This window comes from Emydura macquarii, unplaced genomic scaffold (assembly GCF_026122565.2).
Source record: "Emydura macquarii macquarii isolate MOO-44397 ecotype Brisbane River unplaced genomic scaffold, CSIRO-AGI_Emac_v2 contig_1253, whole genome shotgun sequence".
NCBI lineage: Eukaryota > Metazoa > Chordata > Testudines > Chelidae > Emydura > Emydura macquarii.
The window spans coordinates 102,924,704-102,948,772 of record NW_027131390.1 but is presented as its reverse complement, the minus strand read 5'-3'; the positions used below and the strand labels follow the sequence as shown (position 1 = coordinate 102,948,772).

Sequence of the window (24,069 nt, the reverse complement as noted above, 5' to 3'; positions counted from 1 at the left end):
TAAGATGTGGGAGCTTGTGTTTAGAATGACTTCACAATTCCAGTAAACGTACGAGGAGATGTCATTATACTATAATAATATTCCTTTTGGATGAAAAAAAAATGTACTAGACTGGATGATTGCTGGACACTGACGGGAATACTAAAGATACTGAAAACCGCAGCGTCTGCCCAAAGAGGGGCAGAACTCATCCCAGATGAGCTTCCTAACTTCGTAACAATACACAGCCCCACAATCTGTTTGGAAATTTAGAGCTGTAAGCAGAGCTTAATGTATTTAAAGTTCTGAACCACCAGTCCCTCTCCAGGGATAGTACTACAGAAATCTTGACAGGGTTTGCACAGCAAACTCAGAATTTATTTCCCCACAGAATGTAACTGGTTAAAGGAAACCTTGGGAAAATTTCCGCCCAGCCACGACCAGTTATTTGAGTCATGGTAACTATTTGTATAGCTCTACAAAGGTGTGTTTCTGCAAGCTTTCTGCATACGCAACTCCCAATGAAGACCAAGGGAGCTTCACAGGCAAAGAGGCTTCAGGATTGGGTATTACCTGTACATAGGGCCCAAGTCACCTTGGTGAAGATGGGCAGCACAAGACGTAAGTTGTGCATAGGCCTCCTGCCGGCTGTCAGCACAGGAGTAAATTTCAAGCATGGTGCTTTACAGAGCAATCCAGATGACAGCATTTTAAATTTATGGCCTGATATTCAACTTGCACTCTTTCCCACTTCTGGCTCTCTCTTGATCTGACATATTGGTCCTGAGAACGAACACTACACATGTGCTTCATGAGCATTACTACATTGCAAAACCCAACTAAATTGTACAGAAAATCTTGGCGATACTAAAATAGTTCCTTAGAGGTGACCTACCAAAGGAGAAAAATAAATGAGTTTGTATCTTTTATGATTTGTAAAGAGAGCCCTAAAGGGGGTACTGTTCAGACCAGGGGGGAGTGGGAGGGGCGCAGCGGGCAGGGGGTTATTAGTTTTTACATTTGAAATATGGATAATATAATAAAGTTTCACATTCCTTTTTTTTGTTGGCAGACTCCTTGCAAGTCTAAAGAACTAGAACAGGACCTTTCTCAGCCCTCAGTTGACAGACATTTTGAATCCTTACAGAGAACCTTTCTCCCAATTTTCTCAATATAATGTGTCTTAACAAAGCAAACAAAAATAAAGAATTTTTAACAGTTTGATTAAAACATTCCTTCCCTCTCATTTGCTTAAGTTTTAGATTGCTATATGGCCATAATCCTGCTAGATCTCCAGTCCTCCAGCAAAAACAGTCTAGATGAGGACTGATATTCTAATGAGAAAAAAAAAACAGAACAGTAAATTAACTTTAAAAACCACTTAGCCGTTATAAAAAGGTGACATTTTAGCTTCCTTTTCAGGTCACCTGTAAGTGACACAATGTTGCTTGAAGGCAGATTAATTAAAGTGGGATAAGACACCAGATAAATTTAAGAACAAACAAACAAACAAACAAAAAACTTTTGTGCATGGATGTAAGGCAGTTAGTTTATGCTGAAAAAAACAAAATTAAACCAGACAGTTACCCCACTGAATGTGGTTCTTCGGTATCCATAAGGATTACTCCATCCAAGTAGATTTTTAGATAGCTACCTTTGGTGCTGTATATCTCAATAATAATAATGACCCCCTTTTCGAGACTGCAAAAAGATGGACAAGATCTCAGATTGCTTTTTGATTTCTCAGACACCATTAGGAATTTTGCAAGTCAGAAGGAAAACTGGAGGAGACTTGGATTAACTTCAGTCTGAAAGAATTACAGCACCTGCTAGTTTACAGTTCTGGTTGGCTAGGACTAAAGAAGAAGATTCATGTCTCCACATGAAGAAAATGACTGGAGGATGTTGGTGGGGAACAGATAAAGATAGAGGGGTTTTAATCCCTTAGAACTCTGCTCTGTCTTGGATTCATAGGGTAATAGAGTCAGTGATTTAAACCAACTCCAAGGTTGATGGATCCTAAAGCATAAAGTTTGCACTGGATTAAAAAGCCAGTGCATATCTTTACACCAAGATTCAGTGTCAACACAGAAGACTGTAGAAATCTTTCCCTATAAATAATAAATCAATTTATCAGAAATCAGAGGGAAAAACAGACATCACAATGAGATGATGGTGCTTCTTGGTAAACTATATTCTAATACAAACAGCCATTTAGGATATTCACACACAGTCCCACAAATCAGTAATACATCCCTTAAAAGGTGATCTGCAAAAGGGAAAAAGAAAAAAGGGCTTGTGCTTTTTGGCTTCTTCACCATGAGTAAAGAGGGCCTGAACACCCCCCCCCCACACACACACAAAAAGAAAAGTTTTGCTTGTCTTTTTACCTTAGAAATATCAAGACTTGTCCTTCCTTTAAAAAAAATGTTTTTTAAATGACCTTTTGGGAGGAACTGGAGTGGGAGCTCTCTCCACCATTAAATGAAGGGACAGGGGTGCTGAGCCTTTAACAAAAAGCTCTTCGCTCTCAACTGTTTATCAGGTGTATGAGTTAAACAAGAGTCAACAAAAAGAAACAAAAGCCAGTGGTTTGAATAACTGACTGACTATCCTTTCTGTTCCCAGGTGTTCAACTTTCACTTCTTTAGTATTCGCAAGATAATCGCCTCACTAATTCTCCTGTCATCCTGAGTCTTCCTGAAAAAACAGAGTAGACATGACCTAAATTTCTTACAGAAAAACAAAGCAGACCCCCTTTATGCATCTCAATGAAGCAAAGATGAGCACAAGCCTTTGTTTTATCCTTTTGTAGGTCACCTTCAACTATTACAGCACCTTTTAAGCATGGAGATCTGTATACAACAATGCTTTTAAACTAGTTTCACATAAAGATTGGAAGCTTGACTCATAAAAATCAGATTGGTGCCTAATCTCAGGGGAAGGGCTTTGAGAGAAAGTGACATAGACCCAATGGTGTCACGTAATGAGCCAAACAACCATGCAACACTTCATGCAGATCACTAGTGAGCACAGATGAAAACCAGGTAACACTTTGTGAGAACAGAGACCAGGGAGGGGTGGTACAACTGTAAACACACCTCAGTCACACAGACAGACTGCTTACCCTCAGGTTTAGTGGTAGTACCATCTTCAAGCAAATTAAAAAAAAATAAGGAAAGGGTTAATAGGGAAGTGTTAGTAATACCAACGGAAGTGGGTGCTGATATTGGCTACAGAAGTAAGCAAAACAAATCAGTACAATTAAAGAAATTAAAGGAGAAAAGAAAATTTAGTTAATCAGCAACTCAAAGCATGAAGCATCTGAACAGGTCTTAGAATCCAATTAGTTTGGTCCCATTGCAATCATGAATTAAAGACAAAGCTTTGCTGAATCCCACTCCCTTGTTTGCCTTGCCCATCCCTCTTGCAGGGAATTACAGATGACAAACAGTTTCCTACTGACAAAAAGGAAAGGTCTTCCCTTTAGAGCCAATCCAATCCACGCATCATTTAAACAGGAAATAGAGTATCAGAGAAGAGCAGTAAACATGCACTGCTTTGGACTGAGACTAATAGAGTACTGCTGCTCTTCTGTATTCAGCCTCTAAAAGTTTGGGAAATGACAACAAGCATGTGTTTAACTCCAGTATCCTGGCGGCAGTTCTCACTGCACTGCATCTACACCATGCATCCAATGTGAGGAATTAATTAAAGCCAGGGCAAACACTTCACCAAACAGGGGCAATGAATTTAAGTAAAGACAAGGTTTTAGCATTAAATGAAGCCTGTCTTCAAAAGGAAAATATAAATGTATCCTGATATAATTCATACAGTATTTCCCATTGCACTGAGAAGAGAGCCAGAATGTCCTATGCTACAAAGTCAAGTTTACAACTGATATAGCTAAGGTTCAGCAATCTACACGACGCGCGGCCAGGATATCTGTTCTCGTACCAATTAGAGGCCTGCTACAATCACTTTTGTGTGGTAGAAATCAATGAAGTCAATGGAGTTACATCAGTATAAGGCTAGTACCAGCAAGTTACAGCAGAATCAGACACTAGCTCAGGTGCTTAGCTCTCCCTGGCTCAAAACTAGGCTAATGAAAACTGGCAAGTGAAACAAAGAAAGTAACCTAGCAATTATTTTTAACTACTTCTAAATTGCATTGCCTCATCCGTACAGCCTGTCATGCCACCTGAAAAGTAGATTTTACATCGAATGGTGACTTCACTTGTCATCAGGAAAAGATTGGGGCAACAGAAAATGACAAAAGCAACATAATAAATGATTTAAACCCTCAAAAACAGCATGAGGGGAGGAAGGTGAACTCATGCCTTTCAAGTAGGCTGAAAAAGTAACTACTTCATACTCACATTAGTCAAACTCCTCTCTTTGCTTATCTAGCCCTTACTTATATGAAGAGAAAACTCCTCAGCTCAGCATCAAATTCCGCTGAGATGTTCTTAATGCTACCCAAAGCATAAAACAACTTGTAGTAACCCTATTCTTTAGTTCCAGAGGGGATACACTAGGGATGAATTGGGCAGCAAGTATCCTCCTCTGGACGGCCACGGAGTCAAAACAACATCTCTTGTCTCTTCACAACATAAATGTGCTGGTTAGTGGAAAACAGAGGAAGAAAGAAAAGTGTTTCAAAGCAAACTGTGTTTCCTGCAACACTGTCTCCCTCTGGAAATGTATTTTTGTTTAGCTCCAGTGGCCAGAGATCACAGACTGGTTCTGGACTGCTGGTGACCATCACATTGGAGACATGCTTTTACGATTACGTGGCTTATATTCAGAAAGCCAGCTAGTACTGAAGTCAGACAGTTTACAACACTGGAGAAAGTTATCTACCACACTAAGGAAATGCGTAGGCTCACCTAGTGATGCGTATGAGCCTGGGGGCAGAGCTGCCGCAGAACTGAAGGGGGTGGAAGCTCCAGAAGATGTTACTTTCGACTTGGCACTAGCTGCTGCATTCACATCGATGTCACTGCGAGACCGCTGCAGAGATCCTGGGGTTGACACGGATTTTGTACTCACTGTAGAGGCTTTAGACAGAGTTGGGGAACAGACACACAATCAAGACTAGTGAGGATTAATTTGTTCAACTGTTCATTTCAAAACACCCAGTTAGCACTTGAGTAAGAACGTTTAAGTGTTCCCTGCGTATGACTTCAGTGCTCATATGAAGTGCCAGAAAGATCACGACGGACAATGCGATTGCAGAAGCAGTGTGAGCTTCCCCTCGCTGCTCTGCAAATGTCTCAGCCTTGACCCAAGAGACCACCTCTAGGGTAATTCAGTCTCTACAGCTCCTCCAACTCTTGGCCTCTCTGCTGAGATGGCCAACAAAGCGACTAATCAGTGACAGTTCGGGTGGCAGTCGTGTGAGGTAGGCCATGTCTACACTACAGGGACTATAGCGGCCTGGCTACAGCACATCCCCATCATGTGGAGGCAACCTACACCAACGAAAGGCATGTTCTTGTCAGTGTAGAAACACAACCACCTCGAGCAACAGTCGCTAGGCATGTGGAAGCATTCTTCCATTGGCTTAGCTGAGTCTACATGAGGAGTTCGATCAACAGAGCTACACTGCTCAGGATATAGATTTTCCACACCCCTGAGTAACGTAGTTATGGTGCCCTAACGTCTAAGTGCTCCAGGCTGGAGGCACAACGATTGGGACCTGGACTGTGAAATTCAATGTTCACATGCAGCACCAGCCACCAACTAGGAAAAGCTTTGGGCAACTCCTGAGCTGGGATACCTAGAAATGGAAGCCCTTTTGTGATCATTTTGGAATTTAGTACTGCAGGAGACATGCACATAAGACACCTCCACTATATGCTGGTGAACACAGGAACAGCTTTATCTAATTGGCCCAATGGTCAGTCTAGCCCAGCTTAGCATGGGGTTTTTGTCAGGTGCTGCCCAGATGTACAACACTATACCCTGGTCACAAAACCCACCAAAGCTTTCTGACCTTTCCCTTCAAGTGAAATCAATTATAGAAATGTATTACAATTTTCAAAGGCATAGGCACACTAGCAGTTTATGGATAGTATATGCTATATTGTGACTGGTACTGATTTATTTAGAGTGGAATCCTCTTAGAATAAACTCATATTTTTAAAGAACAACTTCCAGTAAATGGAGGTTTCATTATAACTAGAATCACTATTTTGAACACTGAAATCTTTAAGTCTTTTATCTTACTTCATGACAAATCTTCCCCTGCAATAGTTGATTACATTTCCTCCAGTTCCTGTTCTCACCTCTAGATGTAGTGCTTCCAGTAGGACTTCTTTTGGCAGACAATGGACGGCTAGAAATTAACACAAATATTTATTGAAATCAAACAGGTATTTTTTGAGTCACCGATAACACTGGCTATAAAACTGCTATCACATTTTAGGAGGCTCTGTTCTACATTACTACACTTATAACTGGTTATTTAAAAAATCAGTGGCCTAATCACTACACTACTCTCCAGACTCCAGCGTGTGCCAAATGTTGCTACAGACACAGAAGCACAGCCATACCAACCACAACCTCAGACACCGCCAGTGACTCCCCACTTATTGCAGGATCTCATTCAAAACTGCCCTCCCTGTTTTCAGAGCTCTTCATATGCATGCTCCAAGTCAGCTCAGTGACCAAAGGCACAGGAAGCATCTAACCCCAACGGTGATTATTCTCTACTCCCTGCTCTGCTAATCTAGAATTGGCCTTCAGGCCAGCACTGGTCTTTCATTACTGAAGTCTGCTGCACTGAAACCCCTGCTAGTCTGAATGATAAATGTGTACTCAGGCAGGATTGTTTGCTTACTCACACACAAGCCCTCCTGTGCTCCCACAATACTCTCCTGCTATTGCTAGACTGCTGGCCTGGCCCTCTTTCATTTCCTTTTTTAACGTATCAAATATATATTTATAAAGTTATATAAACTGTATATTAATTGCCATGATAAACCTGGAATTACTTTTTAGAAGCTGTCCCCATTTCTCAGCTGAGTACACAGTCATAAGGGTTTGTAATAGACAACTATTTACATATAGTAATAGACTAACAGGATTTATTGGTTAAATATAAATATTGAGGCTCAATCATACTCCTTAGAAAAATGTATGAAAAAATTACCATGATCATTAGCAGAAGAAAAGATTTCAGGTCCTATGTAAAATAGTGACTGATATATTTTATACAATTCTTTGCAGGACAGAGGTGGATTTTACAATTCATATAAAAAATAGGACATCCCTCAAAAAATTCTAACACTTTTCAGCTGGAGCAAATTTTGAGTCTAAATTCTTTAACTTTGTCCCTTCAAAAACAGCCAAAATATACAAATGTAGCAGAAAAGCTATTCATTTTGCAACTATATAATTCATATCTAGCTTGGCCACTTCTCATTTTACAAGAAAAAGAAAAGACAAACAGCAAGACTCACTTCTTTGGCTTGAGGCTAAGCATCAAAAATTTCAGGCCAAACAAGTGTCTTTTTAAGTTAGGAGGGATGACTAATACTGTCTGGCTGACAATGAAAAGCCTCTTGTCCATTTATTTATGGATTCAAGACTGACTCCAGTATATTTAGCTGTGCGGGCTTTTTTGTTTTGTTTTTTAATATCTTGCCAGCCAAAAACCTCATATGCCACATTTTGGAGCAGGTCAAATGTTAAGGTCAAAAAATAAATGTGAACAGTCATAAGAGAAATGAGACACAAGCTTACGAATGACGTTGTGAATGGTAACGGTGCCATGTCATAGCTACTCACATTTAGGTGCATCTGCAGTTGAGTTAATAAAATCAGTGGTAATAAAGTACCATGACTCACTTGAGACTCTCCTGGGAACTAGAGGAGGAGCGATCAGACTGTGGCAGGGACACTATGCTATCTGAATTCTTCAAGTGAGACTGCAGGGCTTTCTGATAGGAGGATTCCAGCATGTTATACAAGTGTTCTGCTTCTCTGCTGAAGTGATTGTGGAAGCCCCAATAACATCTGAAAATAAGATTGCAGTATACCATTGAAAACTTCTTGTCACGTTTGATGAGCCACAGCAGCACAGGCACAGGAGGGGTCCATCCCCAATGGAAATGGCTGCTTAACTGAACCATTTCAGTGACACAGCCTTTCTGTGATGCATCTGAAACTTACCACACAGGAGAACGCTGCGTTTTGAGGGAGCAATTCCACACAAGACACACTGAACAGAAGGGGAAATGGGGGATATACACTGTGTAGGGCGTCACAGGAGGACTTACAACACCGGGAAAGGGCAGAGAGTCCGTACCCAGATGTCACAGCTCCAATTGGGTGGTCAGGAAGAAGAGCATTAGCCCGCAAGGGTAGCAGGGATTAGGCAAGGTAGACACCCCATGGCAAGCATCAGCCAGCAACATCCCAGTGAAAGGGGAAAATCTAGCACGAGGGCTTGTAAATACCATTAACCCTTTCACCCACACTTGATCTAGACCAAGGGGATGCTACAATGGTGTTTAAAAGGATAAGACTGACAAATTAATGTGAATTCAGTAACTGTTTCTGAAACAATCTGAAGTAGAAGACAGATCTGTGGACCTGATTCATGACAGCAGTAATAGATTTTTCTTTCAAACTGTAACATAACAATCATTCCTTTATTCACTAACATTGAAAAGCAGATGTATAGTAACTGACAATTATCCCTGAGATGAGCCTGACCTTTGTATAACACTATGGAGCAAACTTTGGCTGCTACTGAGGCAAATCTTAGGAAGTGCTGAGCTCTCTGTTCTCATTGCCTTCAGTGGAAGTGGCAGATGCTCAGCATCTCTCAGGATTTAGCCCACTCTTTTTTATTAAAAAAGATGATGATGAGAGAAATATTTCAGTATAAAGGGACCGATCCTGTGTGGTATTCACACCCTCTCAGATGATGCTGAGCACCCTTACTTCTTGTATTAATTGACAGGAGTTAGGGGCACCTTCCAAAATAGGGCTGGAGGACAGTTTAAGACCAAGATCACTAATTGCAAATTAATCCAGAGCTATTTGCGCGTGATAGCTGCTCCCCAGAGAGAGGAAGTCATCAGCATTTTCACAGCTTTGGGATAAAATGCAAAAATTTAAATCTTAATACTGGCACTGTATTAATTAAGAAAAAAATAAAGGAGAATTTGAAATGCACCATAAATCCTCAAGGAGTCTGCCCAGCTACATGTCTGGGTTACCTAGCCACACTGCCATAATACCTGGGTGCCTATAGTACTTTTACAATTGGAGGAAATGCCCTCTCCTAAAATAATTTAATACCCACCCCTTCTATGAACCACCATTCCTCAAAGTGTAGCATTTAATCATTTGATCCTTTTAAATAAGTTAATGAAATGTAAAATGTACCATACGACAGCTTTCTTTCTGTCTAAAGTTCACACAAAATCTTCGGATAATGTGTGCTTAGTTTAGGAACTAATTCTCAGTATACCAAGACAACCTCCCATTGACAAATACACACACTTCTGAAAACACAGCAGAATCCCTCCTATGTACCTTATGATAGGGAAACCTGTTGCAAATTAATGAGATTTCTATATTAGTGATTAAGAAAGGCAAAAGCCTATTGCCTCATAATTGTACTTTATTAATTAACTCTGATAGTGGTTTTCATTATTTACAATACTTTGTAGTTTAAAAAGCAATGGAGTGCCCAATCCTGCAATCTTTACTCAGGCAAAAATTTCACTAAGGATAATGAGATTTTTGCATGAGATAAAAGAATCAGGCCTGAAATCAAATGATACTGCTATCAAATCTCACTGCCCTTTGGCTACTCAGTTTTCAATCGGAAGGGGAATGAAAGCACCACATTTTATCCAGGTATTATATTGGTGGCAGCTAAGTAAGAATTAGCAAAATATTCTTGGGCTTCTAAGAACATACATTAATACACTGATTAATCCATGCGGGGAGAAAACAAAGTTACAAACTGATTTAATTTTAGACAACAATGTAAAACTGACTAAAATGTAAAGAAGCAATGAGTGTATGGCTGTGGTTTTATTATTAAGATAATGCTGACTTATTGTGGGTCTACTCCTGTTCCTCTTGAAGTCAGGAACTTTTGCCATCAACTGTCACGGGAGTAGGAACAGGCCCTATGTGTATTTGTCTTAGCATCAGTTTTCCATCACACTCCATTCTACACTTATAAAGTGATGCTTGTTTTTTTAAAAGTCCACTTACTTTCTTGCTTCTATCCTTGCTTCAGAGTCTGCATCGTGGATTCCCTTCTTTATTGTTTCTGCTAATACTGAGATGTGTCTGAGATTAGAAGAAAACATTGTTCAACTAGGGAGTAAAGATGTAGAAAATCTCCCTGCACTCATAGATGAGTCTGCAAAGTTTAGTGATTTCTCCCAGCTCTCAGAAAAGAAAGAGTATTTCACAGCATCCCCATTTCCACATAACATCCTTTAGGGGGGTTATGTATTTATTCTTACAAGTCAGCTTTATTTCACTCCTTGCTGCTGGAGAAAAAGAGCCAACCTGCATTCTTCAGAGATCATTCCTTAGTTACCATGGAAACTACCAGAGTGTAAAAATCATCTTAAAGTAGCCCAGGGCAATTTGGGTTAATGAAGTGGGGAGTCAATCACCTTTCCTTTTCCCCTCACCTTCATCCTTCTACACAGGTGGTTAGTTTGAAAGGCCATATTGTGACTTACAAATATTATTCTGTTATTATGTCCCTCTTAGTTGAGTGTGAGCCTTAAACTAGCTACGCTGGCTTTACGTCTAGCATCTGGCAGGAAAACTCACCAAGTGTAGGGACAGATTAGGCCTTGCTTTTAAGGTTGGAGCAGAGCTGACCTGCCGCAGGAGGGCTGTAGGAAGGACTGTGCACCATGAAGGCAAAATCCCACCCAGAGCTCCCCAACACCAGTGCATATGATATACAATCCTTTAGGACAATGCAGCATGCTCCAATCTCTGCAGCTCTCCAACACCACCAGTCAGTAACACAATGGATGGACCCACAATCTTAGCTTCTCCTACCCCTTCTCTCCTCCTTTGGCATGGCTTGAGCCCCAGCGGTAGGAGGGAGTACTCCCCGTTCTCAGGTGAACACAGGAACTGCAACTGCCCCCACACTTGCAAGAGTCGGATCTCAAGGCCAGAAATCTATGTGGGAGAATAAGGGATGGAAAAAGCCCCTTGTGTGCTCCCCTCTTTGCACACCAGAACAATCTGACTCAATCACATAGGTCAATATAGGGAAAATTGGCTATTTTACAGTAGTATTATTACTTTACTATCTGGAATTACTATAGTATTATTACTTCGGAATAGCAGTGTTTTGGAATGACTGGAACACACAATATTTGCCAGCAGCAGGAAATTGAAATGCCTAAGATTGTCCTCTCTGCCAACCTCACTCCCTTCCTCCCACACCTGGCTTCTCTCTGCCACTTGTTTGCAGTCAGGAAAATAAGAGACCACCCCGCTTGAAGTAAATCTGGAGAGTGGCAGTGCTCAAGAATTCATCAGACCATCTTCTCTGTAGCCTGACTGAAGAGGACCCATTTCTCTAGCCCATTCAACATTGCTTTCATGATGTGGCGTCTGTAGCCCTGGGATCCACACCAGTAGCGTAGTGTCACCAGAAGCTCCAGTATTTGGGAGACCTCAGCAATTCCCCCAAATCCTTAGCCTAAGCAGGTGCACACAGGGTCTCGGAGGACTCTTTTTTCCTTTCATTTTGGAATGGGAAAAAAATGATTTTAGCAATGGGGGTGGGATGTTTCAAGCCCTCACTTCACCACATACAAATCACTTATCCCGAAGGGAAGCTCATGCTCAGATCTTACCTTTCTAGGGAGTGTGTTTGCCATTCCTGTAACAGCAAGTCTAAAAATTCAAAACAGCGCCTGAAAGTGGGTAAAGGAGAAATACTGTCTGAGCCATTTAAGCTAATAAAGAGGCACACGGCTTCTACTGGATTTGTCACCACACACCAGTCATTTATTATTAGCAGGCCCTGCTGGACATCAGAAATGAAAGTATCAGACGTGTATCTATAAAGATCAAATTCTACAATGAGCTTTTACACTAAAAAATATTAACATACACTATAGTAATGGTCTGTAACACTGACTGTCATCACTGCATGATGCAGTGCTCTGGATCCTAACTGAAGGATATTACTTGTTTGGTTGTTTTGATTTTGCTTCTTTTAATGCAGAGGACAGTGAGATGTAGTGGACACCAAATTAGTATGACTTTGTACTTGTTAGCCCTTTACAAACACTACGTTGCACATCAAATTGAGAAACGGAGGGACAGCTGTTAAGTGACTTGCTTAAGGTATGTGACACAGCTGTAGCCCATATGCAACATAGTCACCAGTTGTTCTTATTTCTGTTTGTCAAGCTAGAGGAGCTAAAGGCAATGGGAAAAGGTCTTCCAACTAGATAGCACAAAGTAAAGTCATTGACTTTTAAGGCCAGAGGGACCACTGTGATCATCCAGTCTGCATAACACAGGCCATCAAATTTCAGAGAATGTGACTTTTACATGCTGGAGGAGACATACCACAATAGTGGTTGGTGGTAGAAAACAGGTGGACATCTGATGCTTGGAAGGCAGCCAAACTGAAGCGGTAATATTATAGCATTATCTAAACATACACAAACACCCACACCAACCTTCCCCCCAACATGTTAAAACAGCTAATTTCTATTTAAAAGCCATCCTTCCTTTTCAAAAACAGAAACAGTGATTCTTCCCTATACAGTCTGCTACTTTTACAAAATCCACTTGGTTTGAATTTTTCATAGCCACCTAGGGGATTCAGACACATCCATTTCATAGCCACCTAGGGGATTCAGACACATCAACTGATGTTAAGAAAACCCCTACATTGCTTTGAAAATCTCAGCCTTTCCTTTAAAAAAAAAAAAAAAAAAAAAAACCAAACAAGTGAACTTAAGCCATTGATGAACAAAAAGAAAAGTTAAATCCTCATTCTTACCTTCTAACTGCAACAGACTTGGAGGTACAGTTACTGGTTATGATGGGTATTAGTCGAGGAATGTGTGTATGCTAAAACAAGAAAAACATTTTAGATTTGTGGGATTAAAGCCAATTACCCTTAGTCATCCTAAAGCCAACATACACACACTTATTTCAGCTCATTTTTTAAAATCCAGCCCCTAGATAAAGGAATATTTTTAAGACAGACATGGATTCCTTATTTATACTTATGGAAACAGGCTCTGGCAGGTCTGTAGTCACTGCACTGTGAGAGACCCATATTCATCAACAGACAGAAATCTCCAGCACTAGGGCATGCCAAGGCTTCCCAGAGTGTGCCAGCTGCATCACTGGTCAGAAGTCACACTAGTTGATTAACGGCCTTAGACAAGATGCACTGTCCATGGAGTGTTTAAAAAGACTCTTTATATGAGAATGGGAAGGCAAGCAAGAGAGGTCAAAATCTTTACTTACTTACTAGTTCTATGAGAACTACTTTCTTTTCTACTCTCACAATCTAGAATGTATCTGATGGAACATGCTACAACCTGAACCATCTGAACAAGGTCTTCGTATACAAAATATCACCGCTAGCTTCAGTGCCAGATGGCTAATGATAATCTGTGGAATTGGCCCCTCCCCTTCCTACGGCTAATGGCCACCCGAACACCAAAACTACCCCCTTCAACCAGCAGCATACAATTAACAGTGCCCCTAGCATCTGAATGCCTGTGCAGTGCTCTCCCTTCCCTCTTACACAGCTTCCACTGAGCCATCTAATCGGTAAACTGCTAGATTTACAAACAATAAGAGCCATCAAGAAGCAATTTCCATTGATAGTGGACAAATTATCACTCCTCACTTATTGTCTCTTTTCCCGGTTGAACTGTGTCTTCCAGTAAAGAGTTTTCTCTGTTCTAAGACATGATGGGGGGTCAGCAAAACGAAGATATTGTCTGAATGCAGATACCTTATCTAGATGAGACTGAGCAAAGTCTCATAGATAACCAAGTTCTGCAGCATTTAGATGCTTAATCTATTTATTTAAGATAATTTTCACCATGGATACGGTCACATTCTCTCCTCAGTTCAGATCTGATCACATAGGCAGATTTAATTCTTTATAAGCCATAGTTTTGTTTTGATATATACTTACTCGGATGATTAATCTAACAGCTACAACACCAGAAGTGGACATTACTTTGGCACTGTTAGGAATCAGGTTAAAGATCGTTGGCATGATGGCTTCTGCCCCATGGTCAAACTTGTTTCCCAAAACTAAAGATAAATGTCTGAAAAACAACAATTAAGTAATGCTGGTAAACATGTTTTAGATTATGCTAGTCATAGTAACATAGAGTATCTGACATTCACTATTTCATGATTTTGCAGTATCCTCTCTAACTCCACCAAAGAATAAAGAAAAATACATTTCTCAAACATTTTCCAGTTTTCCTCTCAACCAGTGCTGTGCTTTATAAGCATCCAGATTTTAACAAGCAATAAATTCAGCATGGGAGCTCACCACAGCACTAACACACTGTTAAAGATGCACCGACAAACTCATGCGGTACTGCTGAATGACTTGGTTTTCTAGCACTTGTCAGTTTCAGATTCTGTTTTCTCAAGCTTCTGTCTTGCCTTGTCATTTGTGAATTTCAAAAATGATTATTAAAAATGCCCAAGTCCTCTTTCTTCAAAGTCACTGCTCTGGCAGCATTCAACATTTAGTTATTACGGATGGGGGAACCAGCCAATAGAAAATAAGAACTAACATGTACTTTCACCCCAAACTCAATCTGAACACACATTTTATATTTCTGTCTTTATTATTCAATTTCACGCTGCCTTCTTCCTGCTAGCTACAGCTGGGGCAGGAAGTGAGAGAGCGAAATATCACAAGAGAAATAGAGAAATGCTATTCTGTTGGCATTTCCAGCCTTAACAGACCCAGGATGAATGGGAACTTTCCATCTCCATTTTGCAGTCTCATAGGGATCAGAATATTCATGTGTTTTCCATGTAAACAGTCTGTAATTTGTCCCTTGCTGCTAAGTACATTGTTTTACATAAGATTTGTATTTTAATGGAATTAAATTAAATTAACCACCAAGGCCTGACCCTTCAGTTCTTAAGCATGACCAAATTCTGCAATACCACTGATTTAAAATGTCATGTAAAGAAGGGCAAAATATGGCCCTCCACTTCTGTTCCATTGGACTCAGATACCCAGGACACATTTCATTTTGTTATTTGGAATTGTGGGATTACACTACTGAAAAGCATTTCACAGCATTATGGACTTGATCTTGCCAGGTGCTGAGCATCCTCAATTTCCATGGAATTCAATGGGCCCTATAGGGCTCCCCAAAGGCCAGGCATTGCAACAGAAGTCTGTTTTCAATGTTTACAGAAATGTATAACTCAGCCAAACCTGTTTGATTGTGAACTGACCCTTAGAGTGTCTCAAGTATATCTGGGTCATGAGCCCAAGACCAAAACAGCCCTGTCCCCTTTATTTTATTTTATTTTTTTTTTAAAAACCAGTGTTGTCTGTATTAGAGCTAATGTGATTGTTGAATGTATTCTGCGGTTTTACAGGCACTATTTTGTCCTTGAATAACTTAGAAACACTTTGAGGGTTTTTTTAAAGCTAATTTTGGCCAGCAATAAATCCATAAGGACAGATTTTACCCTTTGCTACATAAGTTATCAATCCAGAGTAACACCACTGAAGTTAATGGAGCTACTTCAGATGGACACTGGTGTAACTGAGATCAGAATCTGGTTCATGATGTGAATAATGGCTTTTGAAGATTAAAAAGTGAATTCAAGGTCTGCCCAATCAACATTTCCAAACACCATCACCATGCAGAACCCATCCACATAGGCTGTACAACCATGATTAATGACCTGCATGAGCAGGGTTTTAAAATGGTTGTGGCAAAACCAAGTTCTAACAGCATTTTGACTGTCCAGTACTGACAAGGCCAAATTACATCATAAATGGGTTCGAGCCAGGATCTCCTCCTTTCGTCTAAACGAATTTTATAACACAGTTTAGAATGCGGAGCTTTATATTCCTTACCCCAACGTGATACAAGCCTCTCGCACTACCTGAGACCGCAGATCTTTAGCAGATAGTTTAAATGCTCCATCCAGCAGCCGTAAATGTTGGAAGAAGTTGTCATACTCAGCAGCTCCAGCTAATAGTAAGGATCGGATCTTTTTCAGCTGTTGGCAAACAAGATTGAAGGGCTTACAGGTGACAAAAAAACAAGACACACTGATATCTATTAATGAGAAATAAAAACACTCAGGACTATGTTCAAGGCTGATGCTCACGTTTCAACTTCCCTGTAAAAATATGACTGTGTTGAGGAATAGGTTCTTAACACAATCTCAGATCACATACTTCATGGATCAATGTACTGAATAATATAAGAACATTAGTATGTTAGCACTGGCCCGGCTACAGAACCCAAAAGTGTCATTTGCAATATGATGAACGAGAAAATGTTGGCAAGCCACACCTTCACTTTTCCAATCACATCATTGACTTTATTGCGACATTTAAACAAGTCAAAGAATTTTAAGGTGGCTCCTCCACTCCCTTCACCCATTTACAATGTTTAGGGAAATAAACATCTTGAAACATTCAAGATGTTTGTATGCATTCAAATGCTGCAATCCTCCTACAACTATCTCATTAGAAAGATGGTCTGACTTGAAAAGGGCACTGCTCAGATTCTGATCTTAGTTACACCGGTGTAAATCTGGAAAATCTGCACTAAATTCATTAGTATCAGTCCTTGTCTATACTAGAAGTGAAATCCTGCCCCATTGAAATCAATGGCAAAATTTCCACTGACTTCAGTGGGCCAGGATTTCACCCTACGGAGCTAGTTTTAGTCACTGATGTAATTACATCACTGCAAACCATGAATCATGGTGCACCAATATCAATTCACTTATTAGACTTTAGAGCCAAGATTCAGACTGGGGTAAACTGCACCATTGCAAGTCACGGTTTGGAAAGTATGTCAGGGCTACATTAGGGACTGGCATCAATGAAGTTACATCACTGTATTTACACCAGTGGCAGAAACCATCAGTATAGGAAAGGTATTATGCTGATTTACATCAGTGTAACTAAGAGCTGGTCTATAAATAAGACTCAAACTCAGCATGTCTATTACAGGTCTGATGTCGCACTAACTTGCTCCTCATGCAGTCATTTACTCATGTGCGCAGTGGATGTAAAATGCTACCAAACTGTTTTACACCCACTTTGTACAGGTGTAAATGACTATACAACCTGGAAGGAAGTGAAGAATCAGGCTTTTTGCATGTATGCATCTACCCAAATGGAGGGCAGAAAGAACACTATTCACAATTTTGAATTCCACTTTTTAAAATTTGACTCAAAGTCTAATAGCAATTTTCTAGGTTTATCCATTTGTTTGAAAAATTAAGTATATCTTAAATGTATGACGACTTATTCAATATGATGCTTGTTCATGATATTTAAATTGTTGTAAACCTAATATTTCAAGGTTTCCTTAATGTAGGAGTTTAACTTTAGTCCTAGAGTGTGAAATTGACCCCACGTAAAGGGTCAGCATACAGTCAAAGTAGCACATAAGCCCTATTTAGACAACTTCAGCGGTGCACAGAACTTTGCAGAGTTTCAGCACAAGGGATGAAGTTCACCCATAAAAACAATTCACATAGAGATACAATGCTTACTGCAGATACTCTCTGCTCCCAGTCATGCTTGTCGTCAGATAGTATTTCCCTAATTTTGTTTATGGATTCTTCAAGGTCTCGGCTGGAATAAATCTGTGAATTTTAAAAAAAAAAAGTTATGAAGATATAAAAAATACTTGCTCCAGTGAATCTGATGATTTCTTAACTGAACCTCTAATCTCCTTCATTCCTGAATAGTTTACTACCATATGCAAAAAGAACACATACTGTGTGTGGCTCTCAGGCTCTAAGGGACTAATATACCGCATAAAATCAAGAAATATTAAATGATCATGCAGGATGTTTAAAGAGTTATCATTTTTACTGTGATACAGCTCTACAATTCTAAGGCAGTAAGCATTATTTCTGCAGTCAGCTTCATACCTAAAACAATCTCCTAGAGGGTCATACAAAAACACCAATAAATATAGAGACACAACTTAACAAAATTTGATATATAAGTTGCATCCACAAAATGTGTAAACAGCCACTGCAGAAGTCAAATCCATATTTGTTGGCACAACAGATAACTGTGCTTTTAAGGACCTATTTGCCCCATAAGTGTAGGGTTTTTTTTACAGGCATTGTTTATGTACCAGCCTTTGAAAGAACGTCCCATTATCCACACAAACAGGCAACATTTAAAAAGCTGGAGTAGCTTTAAATGTATAGATGCAAAGAATATTCCAAATATCAAAGTGCAAAGATACAAAAGACTAATCAAAAAGGCTGAGCAGCCAACAGTCTTGAATTTGTTTAAAGCAATTTTGCAAGAATAATATATGCAATATGTCAGCAATGTAAGATAGGCTTCTCTTGAAGTCAGTGGGCCAAATACAGCCCTGAGCCGTAACTCCCATTGAAATGAGTATGAATTATGCATACGTGGAGGAGGGGAGAATTTAGCAATAGTTAGCACACAGTTCTTCCTGTTTTCCAAGTCTTGCTCACAAACATTAACTACTAGCCCTTGCATGTAAGTTCAGTATTCTCATCTCCATTTTACAGAGGGAAAACTGAAGCACTGAGAGGTAAAGGGACTTCTGTTTGTCCTGGTTCCTATCTGACACCCAGCTCTAACTTGTGCAAGAGCACACAGTTCAGAATCAGAATTGGAACTCCAGCACTTGTGGCACCCAGCTAGAGCTCAATCCTCTGTTCCATGATGCCTCTCTAATGCTGCCATTGTATACAGGGAAAAACAGAAAGCAGCTGCGCAATAACATCATGGTATAACATGCATGTTACCAATCTAGCTTTGGTATCTTGACTATTCTGCAGTCTGTAGGGAAGGCCAGATTCTGCAATGGTCTCAACCAGAAAATATAAAGGCACCAATCAGGATTGTAATGATTAACTCTGAGGACAATCAAGCAATATTCCTTAACTAAGAAAAGTAACATTTAACTATGTGTTTTACTTAACCTTGGGAAGGTAACTAGAATCAAACACCAAGATCCTTGGCAAATGCTGAAGTAAGAATAACTCCAGTGAAAGGGATGACTCTGGGTAAGAAAGAGATGGGAAAGGCAGAGAATTCCTGAGATCAGTTTAAAATCCCCTAGTTGTATCAGGAATAGCTGAAGGAAGTTTGCCTTCATCCACTCAAGCACAGAAAAAACAAAAAGGCAAACACTGGTATTTGAAGAACAAGTCAAATAAACCTGGGAATATACAATATAGCAACAATTTAAGTCAGGACAAAGAAAACTGTGAGTTAATGAAAGTGTAGAGATATTGACAAATCCTAGGCGCACATGACTGCATTTGAAAACTTTCTGCTGCACAAAAGTCTATAGATACATAATAGGTGAGTTTGATGTTTAAACGCCCCAAAGTTAGATGAACATCAGAGTTAGATGAACTGTTTACTGAGTCCTTCTTCATGGCCTTCACAAGAATCAGCTCCCAGACTTCAGGAGGTTCAACATCTTGTGACTTGCCTTTACTCTCTCTCCATAAACCACTCCTCTGGCTTTAGGGAATTATTTCAGGATCCAGTTTTAAATGGCCTGATTTCCTCATTTTAAACATTCTTTATCAGCTTGCTCCAGCCAACCTCACAGTCCTTGTCTCTTCACTTTCCTCACCTTTCCCTCTGTCTGTCAAACACTGACTTCCCTTTCAGCCCTCCAGACAATTGTTCCACTGCTCCTCTGCAGCTCCTGACATTTGGAATCACTTTCCTGTATCTCTCTAACCCACCCACTCTCCATCTATTTCCAAATCTCAAAATGAAAACATCTTGTTTCTCCCTTGCCTACCTCTTTATTAGAGCTTGCCAACACTGAACTTAATGGGCCTCAGTTATTGATTTCAATGAGATCAGGATTGAGTTGTACATCTGCATTATACTGCTATTCTTAAATGTTCTAAAATGTATTTCTTCTTACCTGAACTGTTGGGACGTCATCAAATGCTTTAATAAAATCCTCCTCATCAACAGCACCAGCTCCCTCTTTGGCTGCTGACAGACAGATAAATGAAAAAGCCTTTTCACCCTTCTCATCAACAACAGTATTATCAACTAAGAAAATGCTCAGTTATGAAAGAACCTAAATAAGAAAGAATTCACACACATCCCCAAACCTACATGGAAAGAGTGTTACGGCTGTAATGGAAACAATAAAGGCAAGGAAATTCAAAGCCAAACACAAACTATACACAGCATCCTTCAATTCCTAGGCACAACAGAGCATGTTACGGAAGTCACTAAGGCAACAGTTGGGGGTGCTATCTGAAAAGATGAGATGGAATATTTACGTAAGCTATAAGGGAGGGGGTTGGGGTTTTTTGTTGTTGTTTTTTTTTTGTTTTGTTTTGTTTTGTTTTAAAAGGATTTAGTCCCCTCTGTAATTGATAAATGTGTGGATCTCCTGACAGGTACACACAGACTGAAGATACAGAGATAGTGAGATACAGACATAAGGACATTATTCGGATGGGGTTATTGTCTGAGAATGGAATCAGGAAAGTTTTCTCTAGGGGCAATTTGCAAACAAATTCAGAGAGTTATTGTCCAGTTTTCTTTTCACCCTTTAATTAGAGCATCAAAAGTTGGAGGTCAAGTGGCACAAGTGTTAAAAAGCCAGTTTGGCAACTGTTTTAGATTGCATGAAACTGGAGTTTAGCACATACGGTTTTGTCCTTATTCGTTAAATAAACAGTCTGTGTTATACAAGCTATTTAACTACAGAGATGCAGTTCCTCAAGGAGGAAAAGGTGGATCACTGCATATTGTGGCTCCGAACACAATGGGAAAGGGTGAAGCTCACTATGTGGATATCATTTGCAGGTCCACTCTGCCAGAATACATCCTCGGTGCTCAGCCAGTGTAAGTCTCATGTTCTCAGAGAGAGCAATTCACCGCCATACAGAAGGCCAGCACAAGGACCATGCAGCACTTAAGTCCTCAAAATAAGGCATCAGTGGGACTTCAGCAGTGCCTAAGTGTTGTGCAGACCCTTTGCAGAGAGGTTAGTTTCATCCAGCGCGCGTTATCACCTTACCTGTGGACTTTGAGCCCAGAGCTGCAGACCCAAGTCTGCGAGCCGTCCCCATGCCAACTCTGCGGGAGTTCGGAGGGGCCTTTGAAGATGTAGAGGAGCTGGCTGAGGAAGGCCTGTTCCCGTCCACAGAGTCTTCATCATCAAAATTTTTATCTGGGGAAGAATCATATTCAGTCATAACTAAGGTGAAATTAAAACCTTTCCCAACTGGTGTGTCTATATTGGAGCAAATGTTCTGTGCATTTCCTGCAGGAACACTAGGGACAGCTCTCACTTCAGCAGCTTCTTAAAGCTTTACTGAAGTTATTTTTAAAAGAATAAACCAACAAGCTACTATGATCAATACCTGTGCCCCACTACCTTTCTAAATAAAACTCCGGAGAACTAAACAGCTCAGGGAATCTACAGCTTTTCAAGCTTGCCAGTTCAAACCCAGGCCAGGCCAACAGTGACTCAGAGACACTACCAATCCACAGTTATTCTGGTGGTCTCAAGGCCAGATCCCTTACATTTGCACACACTTTCCTGCCCCTCTATGCAGCCAGAGAGGAGTAAATAGGCCTCGGTGTAACTGAGAATTCAGGCATTAGTATGTAATTGTAGCTAAGAGATCAAGGACTAAAGGGCCCATAGATCCTCAGCTACCCTCTCACCCCTAGAGGTGGTGCCTGTACAACAGGACTGAGGCGTCTCAGAGGGGCAGTGGGGGAAAAGACCCCACAGTGACTGCCCATGCTGTACATACGTTCTGTGAATCAATAGAAGACATTGGCTTTCGCAGCTGTGCATAATGTAACTTTTGAAAGCCCTAAATCTTACTTGAACTTGTTTTTACAGAATAATTTGCTACATGGTCAGTTGGAAGGTGTAAATTGTTTGGACGGCTGACCCAAGCTTTGAGTGCACAATGTGCTGATTTTTTCTGCTAAGAAAATCAGTTTGAGTGCTACTATGTTTCCTCCCAAATCTGCTCCCATCACACAGCCCTTCAGGACCACATCACGCCCACCTCCTTCTCTCTGGAGCTTGAACATGATTCTCTCTGCTGGAACCCCATCAATGCCATCTTTAATCAGCCAGAAGGGTCACTGTTGAGCGACTCAAGGCACTCTCTTCCAGCCAGGGGTTGAGTACATTCAGCACTACCCACCCCATTGGCTCAGGACAGCGGAGATCATTTAACAGTTTGGGCACCCGTTAGTCACTATCTCCCAACTCAGAACACCATTTAAGAACCTGCTTGAGTCCATCCCTATTCAGCAAAGCTTTTAAGCATAAGTTTCACTTTAAGCACATGCCTTAGTGCTTACGTACTTCAATAAACAGGGACAGACTGAACAGGGTCGATGGATGAAACTCCCCGCAGCATATGGTGAGTCTGCACAAGGCCCACTGCATCATTTAAATCCTTAATATGGGTGGCGAGGATGGGCTTGTCCAGACTTTTAGATCTGGGCGTGAATTTCACCCCAACTATATTTTCTTTTAAATTCTTATAGAAAGATATATAGAGAGTAAGCAAAAGATTCATTACTGCATATATTACCAGTCAAAAGGAAATCATTACCATAAATATAACCACACTACAGTTATTCTGCAGTAGCACTTTTATCCATTAGCATGCATGTAGTTTCAGCTGCATTATAGTTCATCTAAACTGTGTCATTTATTTAACTTTAAAATAATCTTATTATTGTGCTTTATCAACCTCCCCATTCCCTCCCCCAGCACACACAAAGGGCGTGGTTTCCTATTCCAGATAATAAAGTAAAATAAAAACTCAGAAACCAAACATCAAGAAGAACCACATTTTTGTAGTATGTTAGTAAAACTCCATTCATTTGGCTAACATTCCATTCTAAAACGAGCATTCCTGAGTATTAGCTATAAACAAAAAACAATAAGGGGCAAATTACAATCAAATGGTTCTTATATATTAAAAGGGCAACATGGTGCAAAAATGTTTTTTCTAATATCTATCTTGAATAACCTTTAATATCCAAAGAGCATTTCCTTGATTGAAAATTAAAGATAGTATTCTGGCACACTGAAAACTGCACACCAGGTCTTTCAGCAGCACGTGTATCGGACAGAAAGAGAAACAAAGAACGGAAAAAATCTGAATGTGGAGTTCATAAAATAAAATACAACCAAATCAGCTACACAGTAACATAAATAAGGACATTATTCCCAACTCAACAGCTGATTGTGACTATCATAATTTATAATAAGGATCAAATTTTGCAGTCTAGCTGTAAATCCTATAGGGCCAAATTCAACCCAGGTGTAATTCCACTGACTTCAATGGAGGTGAAGCAGGGATGAATTTGGACCACACAGTTTAACATTTAACAATCATAACCATTCTCCTGTCTTATGTGCCCATGTTAATATACAAGGGAGACATGCCTTACAAAAAGAGGCCTTTGTCTGCTCACTACTTTGCTATCTCTCAAAATAAAAATTAAAAAAATGCAATTTGCTTAAGATTCTCTTCCATTTCCTCATAATCATTAAAAAGTAAAAAAGAAATTGCTTACAAGTACATATCCTTTTGCAAATAAGCTTCCTCAACATTCCTTCATATTTTCCATAGCGTGCCCAGATGTAACACAGTTTCACAGACTGCTGCAGATTTCAGTCCAGAACAGAATCAATCATTGCCCCTTGTATTCAGTAAGCTGCTATCTTCACACATAGATTTAAACAGCTATGGCTTCAGTCCTGTTCGTGCAACCGTGGCTGTACAGGAGTCACATGAACACCCATTTTAGCCCAGTAAACTTCAGGCCACTTT

At 40.2% G+C, this 24,069-nt stretch overlaps 1 protein-coding gene across 7 annotated transcripts in view; it reads right to left on the bottom strand.

Moving 5' to 3' along the window:
- The window catches only part of CLASP1 (cytoplasmic linker associated protein 1), a 246,209-nt gene that overhangs the window by 99,134 nt on the left and 123,006 nt on the right, over nt 1-24,069 (bottom strand). For 3 of the 7 annotated variants that reach the window (XM_067549649.1, XM_067549648.1, XM_067549650.1), the window contains exons 9-20: nt 21,273-21,425; nt 20,157-20,230; nt 17,764-17,856; nt 16,103-16,248; nt 14,171-14,306; nt 13,013-13,083; nt 11,850-11,909; nt 11,038-11,163; nt 10,225-10,302; nt 7,834-8,001; nt 6,270-6,319; nt 4,869-5,039 (exon numbers count right to left, since the gene is read on the bottom strand). In XM_067549649.1, coding sequence (XP_067405750.1) covers nt 4,869-5,039; nt 6,270-6,319; nt 7,834-8,001; nt 10,225-10,302; nt 11,038-11,163; nt 11,850-11,909; nt 13,013-13,083; nt 14,171-14,306; nt 16,103-16,248; nt 17,764-17,856; nt 20,157-20,230; nt 21,273-21,425 — 1,326 coding nt within the window. The remainder of the gene's footprint in view (nt 1-4,868; nt 5,040-6,269; nt 6,320-7,833; nt 8,002-10,224; nt 10,303-11,037; nt 11,164-11,849; nt 11,910-13,012; nt 13,084-14,170; nt 14,307-16,102; nt 16,249-17,763; nt 17,857-20,156; nt 20,231-21,272; nt 21,426-24,069) is intronic. The other 4 variants (XM_067549651.1, XM_067549653.1, XM_067549652.1 and 1 more) reach the window with 2 other exon arrangements.